The sequence below is a fragment of the Culicoides brevitarsis genome, chromosome 1 (assembly GCF_036172545.1).
Source record: "Culicoides brevitarsis isolate CSIRO-B50_1 chromosome 1, AGI_CSIRO_Cbre_v1, whole genome shotgun sequence".
Taxonomy (NCBI): domain Eukaryota; kingdom Metazoa; phylum Arthropoda; class Insecta; order Diptera; family Ceratopogonidae; genus Culicoides; species Culicoides brevitarsis.
This window is the reverse complement of record NC_087085.1, coordinates 45,050,642-45,069,530: the sequence shown is the minus strand read 5'-3', so window position 1 is coordinate 45,069,530 and position 18,889 is coordinate 45,050,642. Positions and strand designations below refer to the sequence as shown.

General features: G+C 28.4%; 6 protein-coding genes across 12 annotated transcripts in view; 2 read left to right on the top strand and 4 right to left on the bottom strand.

Annotated features, from left to right (window-relative positions):
- Positions 1-1,857, bottom strand: part of LOC134828202 (low-density lipoprotein receptor) — a 103,328-nt gene extending 101,471 nt beyond the window's left edge. For all 5 annotated transcript variants that reach the window (XM_063841217.1, XM_063841219.1, XM_063841227.1 and 2 more), the window contains exon 1: positions 935-1,857. In XM_063841217.1, the coding sequence (XP_063697287.1) occupies positions 935-1,121 (187 nt within the window). In that variant the 5' untranslated portion in view covers positions 1,122-1,857. The remainder of the gene's footprint in view (positions 1-934) is intronic.
- LOC134828207 (uncharacterized) lies at positions 483-18,871 on the top strand. Of its 2 annotated transcripts, XM_063841234.1 has the most exons (3): positions 483-493; positions 18,019-18,120; positions 18,171-18,871. In XM_063841234.1, the coding sequence occupies exons 2-3, from the start codon at positions 18,047-18,049 to the stop codon at positions 18,775-18,777; spliced, it is 681 nt and encodes a 226-aa protein (XP_063697304.1). In that variant the 5' UTR covers positions 483-493; positions 18,019-18,046; the 3' UTR covers positions 18,778-18,871. The 2 variants fall into 2 exon arrangements, with proteins under 2 accessions (XP_063697304.1, XP_063697303.1); XM_063841233.1 differs by lacking the exon at positions 483-493 and having other exon boundaries at positions 17,979-18,120; positions 18,171-18,867.
- LOC134828204 (tyrosine-protein phosphatase non-receptor type 9) lies at positions 3,095-11,997 on the bottom strand. Of its 2 annotated transcripts, none has more exons than XM_063841229.1 (7): positions 9,939-9,998; positions 9,466-9,699; positions 8,695-8,925; positions 6,111-6,319; positions 5,377-6,053; positions 4,273-4,710; positions 3,095-3,727 (listed from the first exon to the last, which is right to left on the bottom strand). In XM_063841229.1, the coding sequence occupies exons 1-7, from the start codon at positions 9,981-9,983 to the stop codon at positions 3,501-3,503; spliced, it is 2,061 nt and encodes a 686-aa protein (XP_063697299.1). In that variant the 5' UTR covers positions 9,984-9,998; the 3' UTR covers positions 3,095-3,500. The 2 variants fall into 2 exon arrangements, with proteins under 2 accessions (XP_063697299.1, XP_063697300.1); XM_063841230.1 differs by lacking the exon at positions 9,939-9,998 and adding an exon at positions 11,858-11,997 and having other exon boundaries at positions 3,096-3,727.
- Positions 13,210-16,667, top strand: LOC134828205 (meiosis-specific nuclear structural protein 1-like). Its single transcript, XM_063841231.1, has 5 exons — positions 13,210-13,344; positions 13,405-14,054; positions 14,113-14,356; positions 16,086-16,474; positions 16,536-16,667. The coding sequence occupies exons 1-5, from the start codon at positions 13,342-13,344 to the stop codon at positions 16,639-16,641; spliced, it is 1,392 nt and encodes a 463-aa protein (XP_063697301.1). The 5' UTR covers positions 13,210-13,341; the 3' UTR covers positions 16,642-16,667.
- Positions 14,564-15,291, bottom strand: LOC134828129 (calaxin-like). Its single transcript, XM_063841105.1, has one exon. The coding sequence runs from the start codon at positions 15,289-15,291 to the stop codon at positions 14,626-14,628; it is 666 nt and encodes a 221-aa protein (XP_063697175.1). The 3' UTR covers positions 14,564-14,625.
- LOC134828206 (uncharacterized) lies at positions 16,544-17,967 on the bottom strand. Its single transcript, XM_063841232.1, has 2 exons — positions 17,527-17,967; positions 16,544-17,116 (listed from the first exon to the last, which is right to left on the bottom strand). Exons 1-2 carry the CDS (start codon positions 17,939-17,941, stop codon positions 16,692-16,694), a joined length of 840 nt encoding a protein of 279 aa, XP_063697302.1. The 5' UTR covers positions 17,942-17,967; the 3' UTR covers positions 16,544-16,691.
- Positions 18,872-18,889: the final 18 nt, after the last annotated feature.

Below are 18,889 nucleotides of genomic sequence, written 5' to 3'. Positions count from 1 at the left end.
GCAACAACCCACGAAGTAGAAGAAACGGAGAAAAAGTTGATGAATGAAAGAAATGTAATAGGCGTTTACATGCTTTCAATTCATTCATTCACACGAAAAGTGAAATAAAACTTTTGTAACTCTTCGAAATCTATTCTAATCAATCCAAATTTGTTGTTAGGTCGATCCAAATTTTTTTTTTGAACATTTTATCCCGTGGAAAAATTTTAAAAAAAATTATAAATATTTTAAAAAAATCGAAAAAAAATAAATTTTATTTTTTTAATTTTTACCAGATTTTTTTTTAACTTAATTTAATTTTAATTTTATTTTTATAAATGTAAAAATTTCAAATTTTCGAAAATTTTTCGAACTTCAATTTTATTCGAAAATTATTGAACTTATGTTTTCAAAATCAAAAAATAAATTTTTAACTTTTTAGTTGAATTTCACTGAAATCAATTTTAAATAAGAAATTCTCAATGTAATAATTTCAAATTTTCGAAATTTTTCGAACTTAAATTTTTTTTCGAAAATTTTTCGAACTTATGTTTTCAAAATCAAAAAAAATAATTTATGAAAAATAATTTTTTAACTCTTTAGTTGAATTGCACTGAAATCAATTTTAAATAAGAAATTCTCTATGTAATAATTTCAAATTTTCGAAAATTTTTCGAACTTAAATTTTTTTCGAAATTTTTTCGAACTTAATATTTTTTCGGAAATCATAAAAAAATTTTTTTTTGGGACAAAAAGTTTGAAAAACATTTTGGAGCGGCCTTACACGAAAAAAAAATGTAAATGACAACAAGACCTTGTTTACAATTTTTTTTAATTAGTCCTGCAACTTTGTAAAAATGTCAACAAGACAAAAATAACAATTATCGAGAAGACAGGTGTGACGTCGTCGTCGTTCATACGGGCAAGAGAATAAAAAGAAAAAAAAATGACTCACTTTTCGAGAACACATTATCCGTTGCCGGTCCAGATGTTGAAAACAATTGAATTTTGCTCGGGATTTGATTGCGCGCGATCGAATCACTTTTATTTTTCACACAATAAACATAATTTACAAATAAAAAGCACCAAATAACAAGACCCAAAAATGCATGGGAGCCTTTAAAAGCTCCCAATTTGAACATGCTTCGTTCGGCAAACACTTTATTTTGGGCTTTTGTAACACTGAAATTTCACGTTTCACTTTTTTTTTTGTTTTTTTAAGTCGCGTGTCACTGATTTCGGGATTTTTTGTGATTTTTTTCACAGGATTTCATTCAAATTTTTGTGATTTTTTGAAATATTTACTTTTTTACACACGATTTTTGTTGTTACACTTCTTTACTTCTTTCACGGAGGTACGTCTCTCGTGTCGTACGTTGACTAAAGAACTAGCTTGAGCACTTTCAAACTGGTCATAAGTGCTATTGCGTAAATTTTTGTGTACAATACACATGCGCGCATACCCAGACAGCATCCGGAGAAGATGTGTGTGAGACAAAAATGAAAACAAATCGTACGCGAGATGCGGATGTGTGTGTGTTAAACTCCGTGCATCCGTCGATATACGATTTCAAAATATTTACTTCTGCTCTCTGTTATTCTCTCTCCTCAAAATCGTCGTCGCCAACACATTTACACTTCTAACTGTATCCATAGACACACTTCTAATTTTTCTAATTGGGAATTTTTGTTGTTGTTTGAAATAAAAGTCTGTTCAATGTTTCTGCCAGCAGATCCCGTTTCTCGAATTGCATTTACGTCACATGTGATTGTCAGAATTTCATTAGATATTTCGCGGACAATTGCACTAAATATAGTTTCACGTGGATTCTTTTATCACGGAATTTTTTTGAGGTGCTGAATACTCGATATCGTACGATAAATTTTTTTAGCGAATGAAAACTACGACTTATTCGCACCTGTTTTAGCATGCAGTAGTTGTCCCTGTTTGACACAACGTGCTCGCGCTGAAGTGCGAATGAAAGGGAAGTAGTTTGATATCGAATATCGGAGAGAAAGAGAGAAAATTTGAAAATTTTTGAGATAAACATGCAAATTTTTACAGTAAAACCTCTGAATTATATTTTTTTTGATGGATTTTAGTTGAAAATTTTACATTTGAGCGCCATCTGAAATGAAAAAATATATTTTAAATTTTTTTCAGCGCCATCTGTTGATGAGATTCATTTTAAGTAAATATTAACGCCCTCTATCGTTGAAAATATAGCTTAAAATTTTTCTCTGAAGCTTAAAACTGAACTTTGGATTAAATAAAAGCGCCATCTACTGTCGAAATTTATTTGTTATTTTATTTTTGTCTCTAAAATTTAAAAAAAAAATTAGAAACTTGAAAAATAATTTTTTGTTTTTTTTAAATTAAAACATATTAAAGCGCCATCTATTAGAGAGTTTAACATAAAAAAATTGTAAACGCCCTCTAACGTGAATTTTTTTTTCGTTTCAAAAAAATAGAAAAAATAGGTCAACTTTGCATTTTAAAATAAAGCATCAGATAAGAAAAAAAAACTTACATTACCATTTTCATTACTTTGCATTAATTTATTTTTCTTCATCATACTTAAATAAATTGATATACATAAATTAAAAATCTTCTTTTTAATCTTATCTGTCTCTTTAACCTTCAAACTTTTTATTTTTTGTTGCTTTTTTTTCACTTTTTTAATATCTTTACTTTTTTTATTATTACATATTTCATAAATGACTGACATTCAAAAGTTCAAAACTATTTTCTCTTCTGTTTTCATAACAGCTTCTTTATTAAACTTCTATAGTAGTTATCAACTCTTGTTACTTTGTGTAATTGTTTTTTGTAGAAAAGATCTTAAATTTAATGTAATGATAATTTAGTAGTAATAAATATTTAATTATATAGGGAGCAAAATTCACGGAAGAAGAAGGTATGTACGTACGATTTATAATTCTTCAACTTCGAACAAACTTTTTTTTTCAAGGTTTTCAAAGATTTTACATGGAGATAAAGGAAAATTGTACTCTAATTATAAATTCACGTGGAATTGAATTCAAAAATTGGATCGGTTTGAAATTTTTTTTATCTCCTTTTTGAGTCTTAATTTTTTTTTTATGTCGAAAGCCAAAGAAAAAACTTTTTTTTAATACTGATTTCGACCTAAATTTGTAAAATTTGTGAAAAAAATATCGATTTAGGTCCATTTTCAATTGTTTTTTTGTTTGTTAACCTTAATAGAGAGTTTTTCTATGTTTCTTTAATTTTTAATTATTGTGATTGTTAAAATTTGACTTAAGCTTGTTTCTTGCATCTTAACTTCCTACGAGTAGTAATAGAACTTCTATTTTAGAATTTTGAGTTTTTTTTTTGTTTAAAATGTGCTTGGCTGGACTGAAATTCGTTTATTTTCGGTTCACACGTTTTATTTTTTTCGTCTTAAATAACTTTTTTTGAGTTTATTGGAAAAAACAAGCTTTTCATTTTTTTTGCAGAGACAGGAATTTTATCTACATTCAACATTCTGGTTCTAAGTTTATTCGGAATCCTCGTCGCCGTCATTGAAGCCAGTTAGATCGATGGATTGCAGCATTTTGCGCATGATGGCGTACTCGATGAGCGCCAAGTGACAAAACACATATTGGTCGGGCATTTGAATGGAGTATGCACGTTGAGATCTGATTCGTTCGACGGTGCCTTTGACATCTGCTGTGCCGACATCCTCGAGACGCGATATGCAAATGTCAAGAGTAATGAAGGTGCCTGTGATAAGGAAAAAATTAAAAGGAAATGACGTTAAATGAGTTTCAATGTGAAGAAGAATTTATTTAAACTTTTTGTCTCAGAAAAATTTTTTAAATATTTTTTTTTTATTTTATAAAATTTTAATTAATAATAAATTTTAAATAATTTTATTAAATAAATTTTAATTAAAAAAAATAATAAAAAAATTATTTTATATTATTAAAATTTAATATTTTAAATTCACAAATTTTTGATTTTTTTTTTTAATTTTAAAAAATTAATTTTTCAAAAAAAATAATTTTTTATAATGTAAATTAAAAAATTGTAACAAAAAAAAATATTTCAGAAAAAACTTTAATTATTTAATATTTCACAAAAATTTATTTTTCTTTTGATTTAAAAAATTTCTTTTTTTTTTTTATGATTTAACAAATTTTTAAAAAAAATTTTTTTTTAATTTTAATTTTATTTTTAAAATTTTTAATTTTAATTTTGTTTAATTTAAAATTTTTTTTTTGAGACAAAAAGTTTAAAAAAAATTTAAAAATCATAAAAAATTTTACCTGTTCTTCCAATTCCCGCACTACAATGCACGATAATCGGAGGTCCTCGATGATGTCCTGCCCACGTATCGCCGAGCGCTTTTACCATTAACGCCTGCTGTTCGCGCACTTGCTGCAGAAAATTGAGCATTGCCATTGCTGATGCGGGTACCCCGTAATCGGGCCAACTCGTGAATTGCCAATGTGATACGTGTCGCGTTTCGTCAGTCTTGGTATTCTTTATCTCTAATGAAGCTACGGTATAATCGTCATTTGTGTCAATTGTGTTTGTCGTAATGACAAAATTTCCAAATTCAATTTGCCCGCCTTCCGTTGGCTCCCAATATTGCCCGCATTTGACGCGACTTCGTTCCATAACGCGCGTCGTCATCACAATAACCAAGCAGTGTTGCTCCCATACCATGCGCCAAAAGTCTCCGGATGTCTTCGGAAGGGGACCTAAAATGGAAAAAAATTATTAAAATTTATTTTTTAATTTTTTTTAAAAGTATTTTTTTTTAATTTTCAATATTTTCGAAAATTTTAATTTTTTTTCAAAATTTTTATTTTTTTTTAAATTTTCATGCTTTCAAAAATGCTCTTGAGAATCTTAAAATAAAATTCATAAATCAATAGAATTTTTTTTTATCGAATTTTAATTTAATTTTTAAATGATTTTTTTTAACTTTATAAAAATTTTAAATCTAATTCTTCGAAAAATTTTTTTCTAATTTTTTTAAAACTTTTTTTTAAATTTTTTAAAATTAAATTTTACAAAAAAAAAAAATTAAAAAAAAATTTAATTTCATTTTTCATTTAAATTTCAATTTTTTAATAATTTAAAATGTAATGTTTTTTTTAAGTTCAAAAAAAAAATATTTTTCTAAATTTTCACAAATTAAAAATAATTTCGAGTTTTCATAATTTTTGAAAGTCTTTCTTAATATATTTTTTTTAAATTTTTAAATGATTTTTTAAATAATTAAAAATTTAAAAATTAAAAAAACAAATTAAAATTCATCAAAAACTCGATAAAAAAAATTCTATAAATTTATGAATTTTGTTTTTAAATTTATCAAGTGCATTTTGAGCAAATTAAAGAAAAAAAATGGGGAGTTCACTGACCTTGCGTCGAGATGTAAGCATTTTTCTGTTTGTAACCGTCTACGAAATTCGCATTGATGTAGTCGGAATTTGGGTCGTCATCTACTTGCGACAAGATAACTCTACTGTGATCGTAACAAAGAACGTCTGTGTAGCGATTCTTTGCCAAATTATTTCTATGACGTGCCTGCGTGAATGTGCCATCCGGCGGTCTTGCCCGAATTTCCGCATATTCCTTTATCAGACCTTGTTTCGTCAATCCTTTGACCATTTCGACAATTTGTTCGATAGTTTTGTAATCGCCGCTGCTCTCGACACCCGCTAAACTATCGTCGTCACTAAATCCGGATGACGCACTGCTCGGGGAATTTTCGGTCCAATCATTAACGGCAGATTCTTCGGGTTCCTCTGTGTTTTGATTCGTCTCTGATTTCGACATTTCCTGTTGACTTTCCGTCGTCGTCGTTGGCGATTTTGTCGTTGAATCATCCGTTTTTGCTGTCGTCGAGGTGCCGCTCGCCGTGTTATCTACTAACAAACTATCACTGCCAAAATCTATATTTTGATTATCAATTTCTTGCGACGTGGCATTTGTGCTGTTCGCGTGCATTTCGCCGCCATCGCCACTCTGACAGTGACTGATGTTGGCTAAGATCTCATCCTCACGATTCGTCATAGATTTGTAGCAATGAAGCAACCTACGGAGAAATTTAATGAGAAAAAAATTTTTTTTCCTGTTTTCGAGAGTAACTCACCATGTAGAATGATCAAAATCCAGTGTTCCTCCTAATCGTCGCGGCAACGAAGAACGCGGAAGATGCAAACTCAGTTGCGGAACGGAAACAGTAAACACCCGATCTCGAAGTTTCTCTTTGACAAAAAGTCGCAGGATTTTGAAAGGCGCTTTGAACCACAATGGCGCTGTAACAATCAGCACTTTACGTAATCTCGCTGGATATTGTCCCTGTAAAGGAGAAAGAAATGCGGAGAAAATTATTTAAATGAATTTTTTATTGAACTTTAACATGAATGACGACGACAAAAAAATTACGAGGTGACGATAAACGAAACGATTTCAGGTCAAATTAAGAACTACCTTGACTTATTTCTTTTTTTGTGTACATTTTTCGAGTGTTCATTCAGATTCGTTCAAATATTATGATGATGATGACGATAAAAAAAGGGGGAATGTTTGCAATTTTTATATCGCATTTATACAGAATCACATGCGTGTGTCTGAATAATAATAATGTTACATTCCCTCGCCGCGCCGCAAACAGAGAGCTTCAAGCGACAATTTTCATATTTTTATAATTTTTTTTTATTTTCATATTTTTTTAAATTTTCGTGTTTTAAAAATTTTAAAAAATTTTCATATGTTAAAAATTTTAATAATTTTCCTAAAATTTTAAATTTTAATAAATTTTTATATTTTTAAAATTTTAACAAATTTTTGTATTTTTAAAAATTTTAATAAATTTTTATATTTTTAAAGTTTTAATAAATTTTTATATTTTTAAAATTTTAATAAATTTTTATATTTTTTTAAATTTTAATAAATTTTTATATTTTAATAAATTTTCATATTTTTTAAATTTTAATAATTTTTTATGTTTTTAAAATTTTAATAAATTTTCATATTTTCAAAATTTTAATAAATTTTCATATTTTTAAAATTTTAATAAATTTTTAAAGTTTAATAAATTTTCATATTTTTAAAATTTTAATAAATTTTTATATTTTTAAAAATTTAATAAATTTTCATATTTTTTAGTTTTTGGTTTCCATAATTTTTTTTTTTTTTTTTTTTAAAAATAATTTTTTAAAATGTTATTTATTATTTTTAATTTTTTTTTAATTCTTTAATTTTTTTAAATTTAATAAAAAAAATCTTTGAAAAAATGTAAAATTTCACTTTCGTTTGAGACACTCTGTCACAGATTTCAACGAGATTAACCTCATAAAACGACAAAAAATCGATAAAATCCTCCTTCATGCTTTATTTAAATAGCTCCTTTAAGCTTTTAACTCAACAATTTGTTGCTCTATCCTTGCACCATTTTCATTTTTTTTTTTTTTGTATTTATAATTTTGATAGACACATCTGAGACCAATTAGCTCACAAAAAGTCTCTCTCACGTACACAAAACACGTAAAAGCGGCAACTAACTGTCTGTTCCTATTTAAAATTTTTTTTTTTTTTTGAGAACGAGCATTATTAATACACTCTCTGTTGAATTTTTTTTTCATCGTCATCATCATCACACAAAAGTGGTTTCTAATTTTAGCAAAGTACTTCAGCAGTCATCAATATTTTTTTTTCAATTTCACTTTCAAACTCAATTTTTAAACCCTTTTCGTGTCATTTGATAATTTATTTTTTTTATTATTTTTTTGTATGAGGTGCAAATTTGATTTTTTTTTTTTTCGGAACACGTAAAAAATCTTAAGATTTATTAAATTCACTTATCGATTGGGGTTTATTGTTTTCTGGCATGGATACACGACGACTTACCCCAAAAAAAATTTTTTTTTGGTGAAAGAATGAATTTCCCTTTTTATTGATTTCACTTTTAGAATTTTCTCGGCACTTATATAAGCGAAGGAATTGACTCGAAAGTGTCTTTGCAGCAATTTTCGTGAATTTTTAATGCGTTTGCTACAAAAATGACCTTTACTGCTGCTTCTTTTTTCTATAATTTATGAATTTTTTTGTGCTCTGTGATGTGAAAATCAGTTTTTCTCGCATACACGCTCACTTTTCATCTGTGCCACGATAGAACTGAGCACCGCGCTGTCACGACAAACGTACAGAACCCACGGAAAATTCGAACACGAACGAATGATGATGTCTTGATTTGTGCGCACAAGATATTTTTATATAATAACCGACGAAAAATCCGTCTAAACGTGTAATTTTTTGCCGTAAACCGATGATTATTTGTGACTTTAACTCACTAATTGCGTCTCGATGCACCGAGATTCAAAATTTTTTTCGAATTTTTATCGAAATTTCTCGTTCTTGCGAACAACGCAGAAAAATAGAAAATGGTTGTTTACAATTTATTTACTTCGTAGCGAGAAACCGCTCTCTTTATGCTCTCCCTCTCGGTCTGTGAACAGATACGGTGTCCTTATTATGATAATAAAGAATCGGAGGGAACTCAGGCATGCGCAAATGCCGGCAAAACAAAGCGATATCAAAATATTATTTAACTACGAGGGGGTTGTTTTCATCAAAGCGTTATGCAATTGTTGTCCGGATTCACGTCGCGGTCGTACCAAAGCACACAAAATAGGTTATTACATTGAGACTTGACGAATGTTCGATGAGCTCACCTTTAGCAGCGTCAAAATTTTGTGCGACAATTCGTAGTCGAAATTGGAATAACGTGACTGACTCATGTCGTAGATGAAAACGAGACCAGCTTTTTGCGTTTGAATGTCGAGTAAGGCGGCGTCGAGTTGATAAACGATGCCCTGTAATGTACACTTGTGCGAAACTCCTTCGGGGTTATGTAAATTTGCGGTGAATAAGGCAATTGCTGCGCCGCTTGCATCGCGTTCAGGCTGAAAAAGTAACCGAAGAGAAAGTAATTAGTCATTAGTTAAAGAGGTTTTGGTAAGTATGAGTCATTTTATTGTTGTTTAAAATAAATTTTTAAAGCAGGTTTTGTTATTGAAAAGTTTAAATTTTATCGAATCTTCGAAAAAAATTTCAAATTTACGAAAAATTCTTTCAATCTTCGAAAATTTTTAATATTTTTTTATTGAAAAGTTAAAATATTATCCAATCTTCGAAAAAAAAATCAAATTTTCGAAAAATACTTTTGATCTTCGAAAATTTTTATTTTTTTTATAAAAAAGTTAAAATTTAATCGAATCTTCGAAAAACAAATTTTTGAAAAATAATCATGATCTTCGAAAATTTTTAATTTTTTTTAATTTAAAGTTAATATTTTGAAAGAAATAGGCTGAAGATTTTTGAAATTCTTTCAAATCAATTTATCTAAAATTTTTCGAAATTAATTTTTCAAACTAAAAAAAAAGAAATTTTCGAAAATTGATTTCGAATTTCGAAAATAAAATATTTGTTCATCTTCTACTTACCAAAATGGTAAATTTTCCAGTTTGTAGTTCCGTGAGCAAATCAGTCGTCATGGGATTAATATTGTACAATCCTTCCCGCAAACGCGTCAATTCATGTTGCTCGAAAAGCTGCACAGCACGATTCACATCGAATTTTCGGGCAAAGAGGAATTTTAAGGCAACCGCTGACGTAACAGGTGCTCGTTGCGGATTTTTGTTCGACGAATTTACCAAATCCAAAAATTGATTTACAGCCTGCAAAGAAACGCAGAGAAGAGAAGAAACAAGTGAAAAATTGCCGAAAGTCGAAACGAAACTGCGACACGAGACGAGACAAGACAATTGGAACAGAAAACGCATGAATTTTGTTGTTAACAGTATTTTTACACTTGTATATTTAGATCGGCATGAAAGACACACAAAATCACGAATTTCTGCGCCAAATCACCGAGTTTTGGTTTACAAATTAAACTTTTTAATTGCACATTCGTTACCTTAAGCACCCATAGAATAATTTTATCTAAAATCGTAATTTTCATAATTGTGCTATTTATTTAACAGAGTTCCGTTTTAAATTTGTTGAAACGAGATTTTTCATCATTTTTTTTCGTATCACTTTCCATTAACATAAATTTAGTTGCTTGTAACAGTTACACACTTCTTCGTACAAATATCACAAGAACTGGTTAAGATCCTAATTATTCAGGCTTGATTTCAGTTGATTTCTCTCCAAATATCACAAAGTTCGTTGGGTTTTTTTTTTTAATTTAAAGACAGGATGTGAAATTCTGCCTTTTTTTTGAGTAAAAGCTGTAATTTTTATGAACAAACAGGGAGAAATAAGTCAACCGCGCACTTATTTTAATAATAATAATAATAATCGCGCGGCACGAAATGTGTGTACGCGAAGACGGTACAAACAACGATGATGAAGAAAGTTTCTTGTTAAATGAAAGAAGTGATACATAATTTCTTCTTGCAGTAACGAAACATGAGAGTAGCAAAGTAAATTATGAACGGTTCTCTCTTATTTCTCTCTTGAGGAAAGCGTTTTTAATAGTTTTAAACAAAAATAAGCGATTTTGGAAGTAAAGTTGTCTAAATTGATTTTCCTTTGAAAATTTTCAAATTTTTATTTAAAAAAAAAAAATTTTTTTTTAAATTTTTCTATTTAACAAAAATTTAATGAAAATAAAAATTTTCGAAATTCGATGATATTAATTTCGAAAAAAAAGTTTAAATTTTCGGAAATTATTTTAAAGTTCAAAAATTTTTTTTTTATAAATTAACTTTTGAAACTTTAAAAAAAATCTCGAAAAGCTAATCTTTTTAAATTTCAAATATAAAAATTGAGCTTGAATTAAAATAATTTCAATTTTCAAAAAATTTGAAATTTTACAAAAATTTTTGTAATTTTCGAAAATAGAAAAAATTATTTAAGAAAAATTAAACAAAAGTTAAAAGTTGTCTTCTTGAATATGAAAATTTTCTTAAAAATTATTTTAAAAATTTTCGAAAATAATTCGAAAAACATTTCAAATTTTCGAAAAATATTTCGAATTTTCGAAAATTCATTTAAAACAATTTAAAAAGCGATTTAATCTCATTTCCGACGACTTTTCGTTCCTTTTATTTCTTTTACGGTTCTTTCATTCGATTTACTTTCACACAAACGTAAATCTGGTTAAAAATTACCTACTCGCATAATAAGTACACACTACTTATTTAAACTGATGATCATCAAAAGCACCACAGCACCGTAACTTCGTCGTCATCGTAACCGCGAATTTTCACCGTAAAATTTACATCTTTCTCTCTTTTTTTTTGTGCGCGAAACTAAATTGATAAAACCAACTTTGGCCAAACCGCAAATCGCGTGAAAATCTATCGACTTGTGTCGTCGCAGCTGTAACTCGTACATCGGCAACGTACCGATTTCCAAGAAACAATTATGTCATGAAATTCCGCTGAAACCTTACGAGAATTCCGATTGACTGAAGGGAAATTCGAACTAACCTATGACGAGACTGAGGCACGAAACACGAGGAAAAAAGGTCATAATTCCGTTTGTTTTGTTATCATCGAGCGCAACGATTTGATTTATTGTTTCAAGGATGCAACAAGTTATTTACTGCGAAATTGTAAATAAACGTCGGAGGTTAAAGAAACTGACGTGTAAACGCAAACAACACTCCACGAAAAAAAAAATAAAACGATTCCCCTTCGAGCAATAAAACAAAAAATGTAAAAATATCTCGACAGACAGTCACTTCCGGAGAAATTTGTCGAAATTCATTAGAATCACTTCTGTGGAACACGAATTAATTTTTTCAAATTATTCACCGAAATGAAGTCTTGTGTCCGGTTTCTCGATTTTTTTTTTCGTTTGCGAGATTTTTCGTTCAGAACTTACCGTGTTTTGTTGCGATTGTGACATGACTAGTTGCACAGAATTAAACTAATGAAGAAGGATATTTGCGAAGAAATATTTGATTTGATGTTGTCCATTAACTCTCTTTCTTCGTTTTTAAATTAACTTGATTCTACATGGACTTCCGATGTCAAAAACACGAAGAGAACTGTCAATTGAAAGTACAGGAATGTCACAGAAACGAAGGTGAGTAGAAATTGAATGACTTGAGCGCTTTTTGTTTTTTTTTTTATGAAAAAATTTTGATAAAAATTTATTCGTGTAGTTTACTGAAAAAGATAAAAAAATATAATTTAAAAAAAAATTATAAAAATTAATTTTTGTTGGTTAGAAAAATTAAAATTTTAGTTTTTTTTTTATTTAAAAAAAAAATTAAATTCATATTTTTATAATTTAAAAAATATTTTTTATTGATTTTTTTTTCTTATTTTCTTTTAATAAAAAAATTAACAAATTTTTAAGGAAAAAAAAAAAGTTCTAAATTATTATTTTAAAAAAATAAAATTTTCAATCCTTCGTAAAAAAATTTGTTCATATTTATTGAAAAAGATAAAAATAAAACTTATTATTAAAAAATATTATAAAAATTAATTTTTGTTGGTTAAAAAAATTAAATTTTTAGTTTTTTTTATTTAAAAAAAAATTTAATTCATATTTTTATAATTTAAAAAATATTTTTTATTGATTTTTTTTCTTATTTTCTTTTAATAAAAAAATTAACAAATTTTTAAGGAAAAAAAAAGTTCTAAATTATTATTATTAAAAAAAAATAAAATTTTCAATCCTTTTTTTTAATTTCATAATTATTCAGTACCAAATTTTTATTATTTTTGTTCAGAAAAAAATAATTTTTATTTTAATATTTTTTAAAATTTAAAAATTATTTTTTTAAAATTGATTTTATTTATTATTTGATTTTTTTTAAATTTGTGAAATTAATTTAAAATTTAAAATTTTAATATTTAAAATTTTTCAAAAAAAATTACGTATTTTTTACGGATTTTTTACATATTTTTATTTTTTTTAATTCTCAAGCTTAAGAATCAAAAAAAATCATTCCATAATTTATGTATCAGCTTGAATTACATCAAAAAATATAAAAAAACATTTGACGGACAGACATGAGCAAAAGAGCAAAAATATTTTTACAAAAGGAATGCATTTTAAAATCCATGTGAGCAAGACACTTTCTCAAAGACGTTTAAAAATTCAAAGATTTTTGTTGTTTTCATTTAAAAATTAAACAAAATTCACTTAAAATGATTTTAATTTAAAAAAAATTAATTTTTTTGTTAAAAATTATTTTTAATCTCAACTCACCAAAGTCATAAATGCTCGAACATTCCTTCATTTCGTTACCAAGGAGACAATTTTGTTGTGTTTTGATGTCCTTCCAACTTACCGAATGCAAAGTTCATCAACTTTTCACCTTTTAAATTAATTTTATGTGTTAATCCTCCTCAAAAATGGTAAAAATCATAATTTCTCTTCTCCTTTAAGCTTTTTTATTAATTTTTCCTTCTTTTCAGTACTCCGCAAAATGCCGCCAGAAGCAACTCGCTGCTCAAAGCCTTTCAAACATCGTCTCAGAAAACCGCAAAGTTGAAAATTACCAACGAGACTTGTGGAAAATCGAAGCTAACAGTGCTGATCGTGCCATGGCTCGTGTTCGGGTTCGTCAACAGCAACTTTTAGCGACAGAAATGCAACAAAAGGAACGGGAAGAACGCGAACAGCAACAAAAACAGGAATACGAGAAGCAAAAAGCGATTTCCGATGAACTTTATGAACGAGAACGACAAAAATTTTTAGACGAAAAGCTGAGACAACAAATTCGCGAATCAAACCAAGAATTGCGTGAACTAGAGTCGCAGCTAAAAGCAGCTTATGTCGCAAAAGGCCTCGCCGCGCAATTAAGAGAACGAGAAGCTTTGGCGTTACAAGAAAAGTTGAACCTGCAAAACGAAATGCGAGAAATGGAAAAAGCTCGAATTTCGAATGAGCAATTTTGGCAACAGGAACGCGAAAGAGACGCTGAAAAGAAACGAGAATTGCAAAAGGCGCTTCATGAGCAAATAATTAACTCGAGATTGAAGCATCAAGTCATCTTCGAAGAATTTTTGAAGGAAAAACGCTATTTGGATGAAATTGTGAAACGAATTCAGGACGAACAAATGGAGTAATTTCTATTTTTCTCTCAAATTAAAAGGATTTTTAAATTTTTTATCAATTTTTAGGGAAATTCAACGAAAAATGATGCGAAAAGAGCGAACAAAGCAAGAAATGGACGAATTCCGTAAAGCGAAAGAGCGTTTCCAAGAACAACAACGCATCGAAATGGAAGAAGAGAACCAACGAATTATGAAATATTGCTTGGAACGTGAGGCGAAACTTGTTGAAGAAGCCAAAATCAAAGAGAAACAAAATCAAGAACGCGAAGCTTTGAATGAACGAATGGTTTCTTCATTAAATCAAATGATTGTAAGTATTTTTCATAAAATTTTTTATTGAATTTGCCTTACAAAAGTTGAAACTAAGCACTTTTGGCTAAAGCTATGCGTTTCCGAGCATATGTTTCATGGAGAAAAGTGATTCTTATGACTCAAGGAATGTTTTGCGCGAAAAAAAAATTTCAAAAAAATTTCACCCAAAAAATTTTTATTTATTTTTTTTTTAATTTTATTTTATTTTAATTTTATTTTATTTTAATTTTATTTTTTTTTATTTTTTTTTATTATTTTTTTTTTCATCTAAAATCGTTTTATACGATCGGTAAATGTCGTCAAAAATGCATAAGTATGCGCTCGATCCGGGAGACATTGCCCGAAACATTCCAACATCAAAGGTTTCTCCATGACAGTCTCCTTAAAATCCGCCTTTGAAATTTTTCCATCTTTATCCAAATCCATCATGTTCAAAATAATGTCGACAAAATCCTTGACAGTTTCCTCAACTTCTTCTTCCTCGTGACGAAAGAACATTTTTCGCAGCAAATTCATCATTTGATCGCGTCGCAATTCGCCCCGACCCTGAGCATCGTAAACCGCAAAGCAATAGTCAATTTGCTCTTCTAACGTGCCACGCAGGAAAATGTTCATCATTTTAATCCAAGATGTGACGGGAACGGTACTTGCTGCACTTCCGATGATGACATGAAAGATGCGAGGCATCAAGATGCTGTCGGGCATTCCGAAGACGACGTGAAAAATTGTGCTTAGTTGGAAGCGAGAAATGTTTTTTGATGGATCTGAGGTGTCGCGTTGTAATTTGTGATAAATGTATAAAAGGGATTCGAGTTCTTTCGCATTGAAATGCGTTGTACGGAGGAATTTGTGTCGACGAATCCATTCTTCGGCTTTATTGCGGAAACCAACTTCTTCTAAGGGGTCGAGAGTTAAATCTAATTGCGTTGTCATTTTGGAAAATTTTGAAAAATTATTGATGAATTTTTTTCAAAGCCAACTTTAATTTATTATTTCATGGAAATTATTTTTTGTTGGTTGCAAAAAATTAAAATTTTATTTTTTTTTATTTAAAAAATTTTTAATTTAATATTTTTTTTTAATTTAAAAATTATTTTTTATTTATTTTTCTTCAAAAAAATTTTTTTCTATTTATTTTTTTATTTAAAAATTCTTTAACAAATTTAGTTATTTTTTTTTTTCAAAAAAATATCAAAATTAATTATTTACTTTTAAAAATATTTTTTTTTAATTTCAAATTGAAATTTTATTAAAATTATTTAAATTTTTAATTTATTTTTCTATTTTTTTTTTTTTGTAAAAATTTTTTTCAAAAAAAATTTATTATATTTTTTTTATTTAATTTTTTTTTAAAAAAAATTTAATTTATTTTTTTTTTTTTTTATGTTTTGTTCATTTTTTTAATTATTTTTTTATTTTTTTTTTTTTGTGAAAAATTAATTTAAATTTTAAATTTTTTCAGAAAAATATTCAAAATAATTATTTACTTTTAAAAATAATTTTTTAATTTCTAATTTTGAAAATTAAATTTTTATGAAAAATTTTTTATTCGATTTGAAAAAATTTTTTTCTTTTAATTTTAAAATATTTCAAAAAAAAATTATTTATTTTTTGTCTTCAGAATAAAAATTAAAATTTTTATTTTAATATATTTTTATAATGAAAAATTATTTTTAAATTAATTTTTTTCAAATTTTTAATTATTTTTTTTAAATTTTACTTTTTAGGAAGAAGCCGACAAACGTGAACGCCTTCTCCAAGAATTATACGAAATTGAAAAGGACGAACAAGAAGTCCTTCGTTTCCGCAAAGAATTGGAAGAAAAAATCCGAATTCGCATCGAAACACGTCTCGCACTCGATATGCAACGCGCCAACAACCAACTCAAAAAAGATTCGGAAGCGGCGGAAGAACGTGCCTTCATGGAAGACCAAATGCGTCATTTGGCAGAGAAAGATAGACTTGATCAACTTTCGAACGAGAACCGTAGACGAAAGCAAATGGAGCATCGACAAGCTGTGCGAGACTTGATCGAAAAGCGCCGAGCTGAAAGAGTGCAAAAAATGACGGAAATGGTCAAGGAACAAGAAATGCACGAAATGGAAAAGGAACATCGGTAATTTTTTCATGAAATTAATTTTAAAAATTTTTTTTCACAAAATTTTATTTTTTTTTAGACAAAAATTAGTCGAAGAAGAACGCATCAAACTATTAAAGGAACACGCAAAAGCTCTTTTAGGCTTTTTACCGAACGGAATTTTGAAAGAACTGCAAAATAACTAAACTTTTTCGACTGAAATTAAATGCAAATGTCTCGTATTTCAACTTTTTCTCTACTTAAATCCCAGAATTCTATCCATTTCTGCATTATCTTTGTTCTCGCGATATTTTCGTCGCAACACAATTAATCCCAAAATACCAAAAAGTGTTCCGAAAATCATCAATTTCATCACGAGCGATGCTCGGATGTCTCCAATTTTCTTCAGCAACAAATTTTTATCGCATGTCGTGAGAATTTCAGCTGCCATTCGATAATTTCCATCGTGACTTGGTCTCAAATATCCCAAAGCTGTTATATATCCGCCGTCGAGTATAAGACTTTCCGTTTCCTGTGTTCCCAATTCATGAGCGCCGCATAACATGATCTTGAATGGATTCGTACTTTCATCGTTGACGATAAATTTATCATGAATTATGTTCGAAGCGGGCCATGAAACGCCATTGTAGCCCGTAAAAAGATCCGCAGATGCAGTTTGACCTGAAAAATTTAATTTTTTTAAAAAAATATTAAACATTTTTGAAGTTTTCATATTTAAAAAATATTAAAAAAATATTTTAAAAAATATTTAAAAAAATATTTAAAAAATATTTTAAAAAATATTAAAAAAAATTTAAAAAAAAGAAAAAAAATTTTTTTATATATTTTTTTTAAAAATTTAAAAAAAATTTTTTTTAAATATTTTTTTGAAGTTTTCAACTTTTAAAAATGATTTGAGAAGTTGAAAACTTTAAAAAAAATTTTTTTTCTATTTTTTTAATATATTTTTTAATATATTTTTTTAAATATATTTTTTTAATATATTTTTTTAAATATATTTTTTTAAATATTTTTTTTAATACATTCTTTTTTAAACAAAATTCAATGAAAAATTATTAAAATTCACCTACGTAAGGCATGCAATGGGTTCTGAATGATAACATGAACGTCATTTCCGTCAACCGGAGCATTTTCAACCAACGCAAAAAGAGTTGCCTTTTCCGAAACAACTGTTGTCGACTGACTTTTCCGCAACCAGAAGCCAGCAATGCGAATTATCGAGTGTTTTACCTTCTGGATTTGATGTACAACGCCATTTAAGGCACTCGAATAGTTCGACGGAAGGGTTTCCGCAAGAGCTTTTATTTTGCCGGTGACTATCACATAATGCCCGATGAGTGTTTGAAGGGTTTGCCCATCGATGGTGACGACAGACGTTGCACTTGCTGTTTTATTGTAGAACGAACGGATTTTGAGCCATTTTCTTCCGTAAAATACGAGAACAGCGGCATTTACGCCGAGACAAATGATTTGAAATGTGCTCATTTTTTGTTTTTTACTCGATTTTTGAACAGCTGATTGACTGTCAAACTTCAAAAATTTTAATGTTTACGAAATTTTTTGATTTTTCCGGACAGAAATTGCTGAAAAATGACGATAACACGACATTTATTTGGATTATGTAGATTTGTCAAGCCTAATTTAGGAGTTTTAAAGCCTCAGAGGTAAAAAAAATTTTGTTTTAAAGAAAAAAATTAATTTTTTTACATTTTAGGTTCATTCATCAAACACCTCGTTGCTTCGCCGTACGAAAAGGCATCCTCGGAGCCATCATTAAACCTGCTACGGAAGAAAGTCTTCGTAAATCCGATAAAATTTTGAATGGATTTTCTCTAATCTACAAAGCTCCTGCTGACAAATACATCCTTTCGGTCTCCGCTTTCGTTCTTCTCACAGTTTCGGGGCTTTTGACGTACGTTTTCATCTATTTCTATCACGGCATGACCTTCGAGGAAATTGTTCCGCGGAAAACTTTTGGCCAGAAAAGATCTGTAACGACGAACAAGACGGAATTAATTATTGCAGGGATCGGGACAGTTGTTTTTAACATCATGTTGACTCTGATGATTCGTCGGTATCCGTTGCGCATATGGAAGAATGGCGAAAATTACGTTGCTGTCTTTGAGGGACACATTCCGTTCGTGAGAAGACAATTAAAGTTTGTAAAAGGACAAGTAGAACCCGTGCCAGCTAAAGGAGTGTTGCCATGGGCTCAAAGTAGGTTTCTGATGAACGGAAATAAAACGATTTTAGTTGATACGCATTTCAAGACACCTTCTGAGTTGCATCAGATGATCAATAAAAAGTTTAAATATATCTAAAAAATATGGAAGATAATAAAAAATTAGAAGAAATTCATAGAAAAATAATAAAAAATATTTTTTTTTAACTTTTTAAATTAAAATTAAGACCTTAAGAAGAATTTAAATTTTT

Bases quoted from the DNA above. Each gene is read 5' to 3' on its own strand.
- LOC134828204 (XM_063841229.1), bottom strand. From the start codon at position 9,983: ATGAAAATTACGATTTTAGATAAAATTATTCTATGGGTGCTTAAG. The intron at 9,700-9,938 runs GTAACGAATGTG...GTTTCTTTGCAG, and splicing joins TTATTCTATGGGTGCTTAAG to GCTGTAAATCAATTTTTGGA. The intron at 6,320-8,694 runs GTGAGCTCATCG...TCTCCTTTACAG, and splicing joins AAATTTTGACGCTGCTAAAG to GGACAATATCCAGCGAGATT.
- LOC134828205 (XM_063841231.1), top strand. The intron at 14,055-14,112 runs GTAATTTCTATT...ATCAATTTTTAG, and splicing joins ATTCAGGACGAACAAATGGA to GGAAATTCAACGAAAAATGA. The intron at 16,475-16,535 runs GTAATTTTTTCA...ATTTTTTTTTAG, and splicing joins GAAATGGAAAAGGAACATCG to ACAAAAATTAGTCGAAGAAG.
- LOC134828129 (XM_063841105.1), bottom strand. From the start codon at position 15,291: ATGACAACGCAATTAGATTTAACTCTCGACCCCTTAGAAGAAGTTGGT.
- LOC134828206 (XM_063841232.1), bottom strand. From the start codon at position 17,941: ATGAGCACATTTCAAATCATTTGTCTCGGCGTAAATGCCGCTGTTCTC. The intron at 17,117-17,526 runs GTAGGTGAATTT...TAAATTTTTCAG, and splicing joins GAACCCATTGCATGCCTTAC to GTCAAACTGCATCTGCGGAT.
- LOC134828207 (XM_063841234.1), top strand. From the start codon at position 18,047: ATGACGATAACACGACATTTATTTGGATTATGTAGATTTGTCAAGCCT. The intron at 18,121-18,170 runs GTAAAAAAAATT...TTTACATTTTAG, and splicing joins GGAGTTTTAAAGCCTCAGAG to GTTCATTCATCAAACACCTC.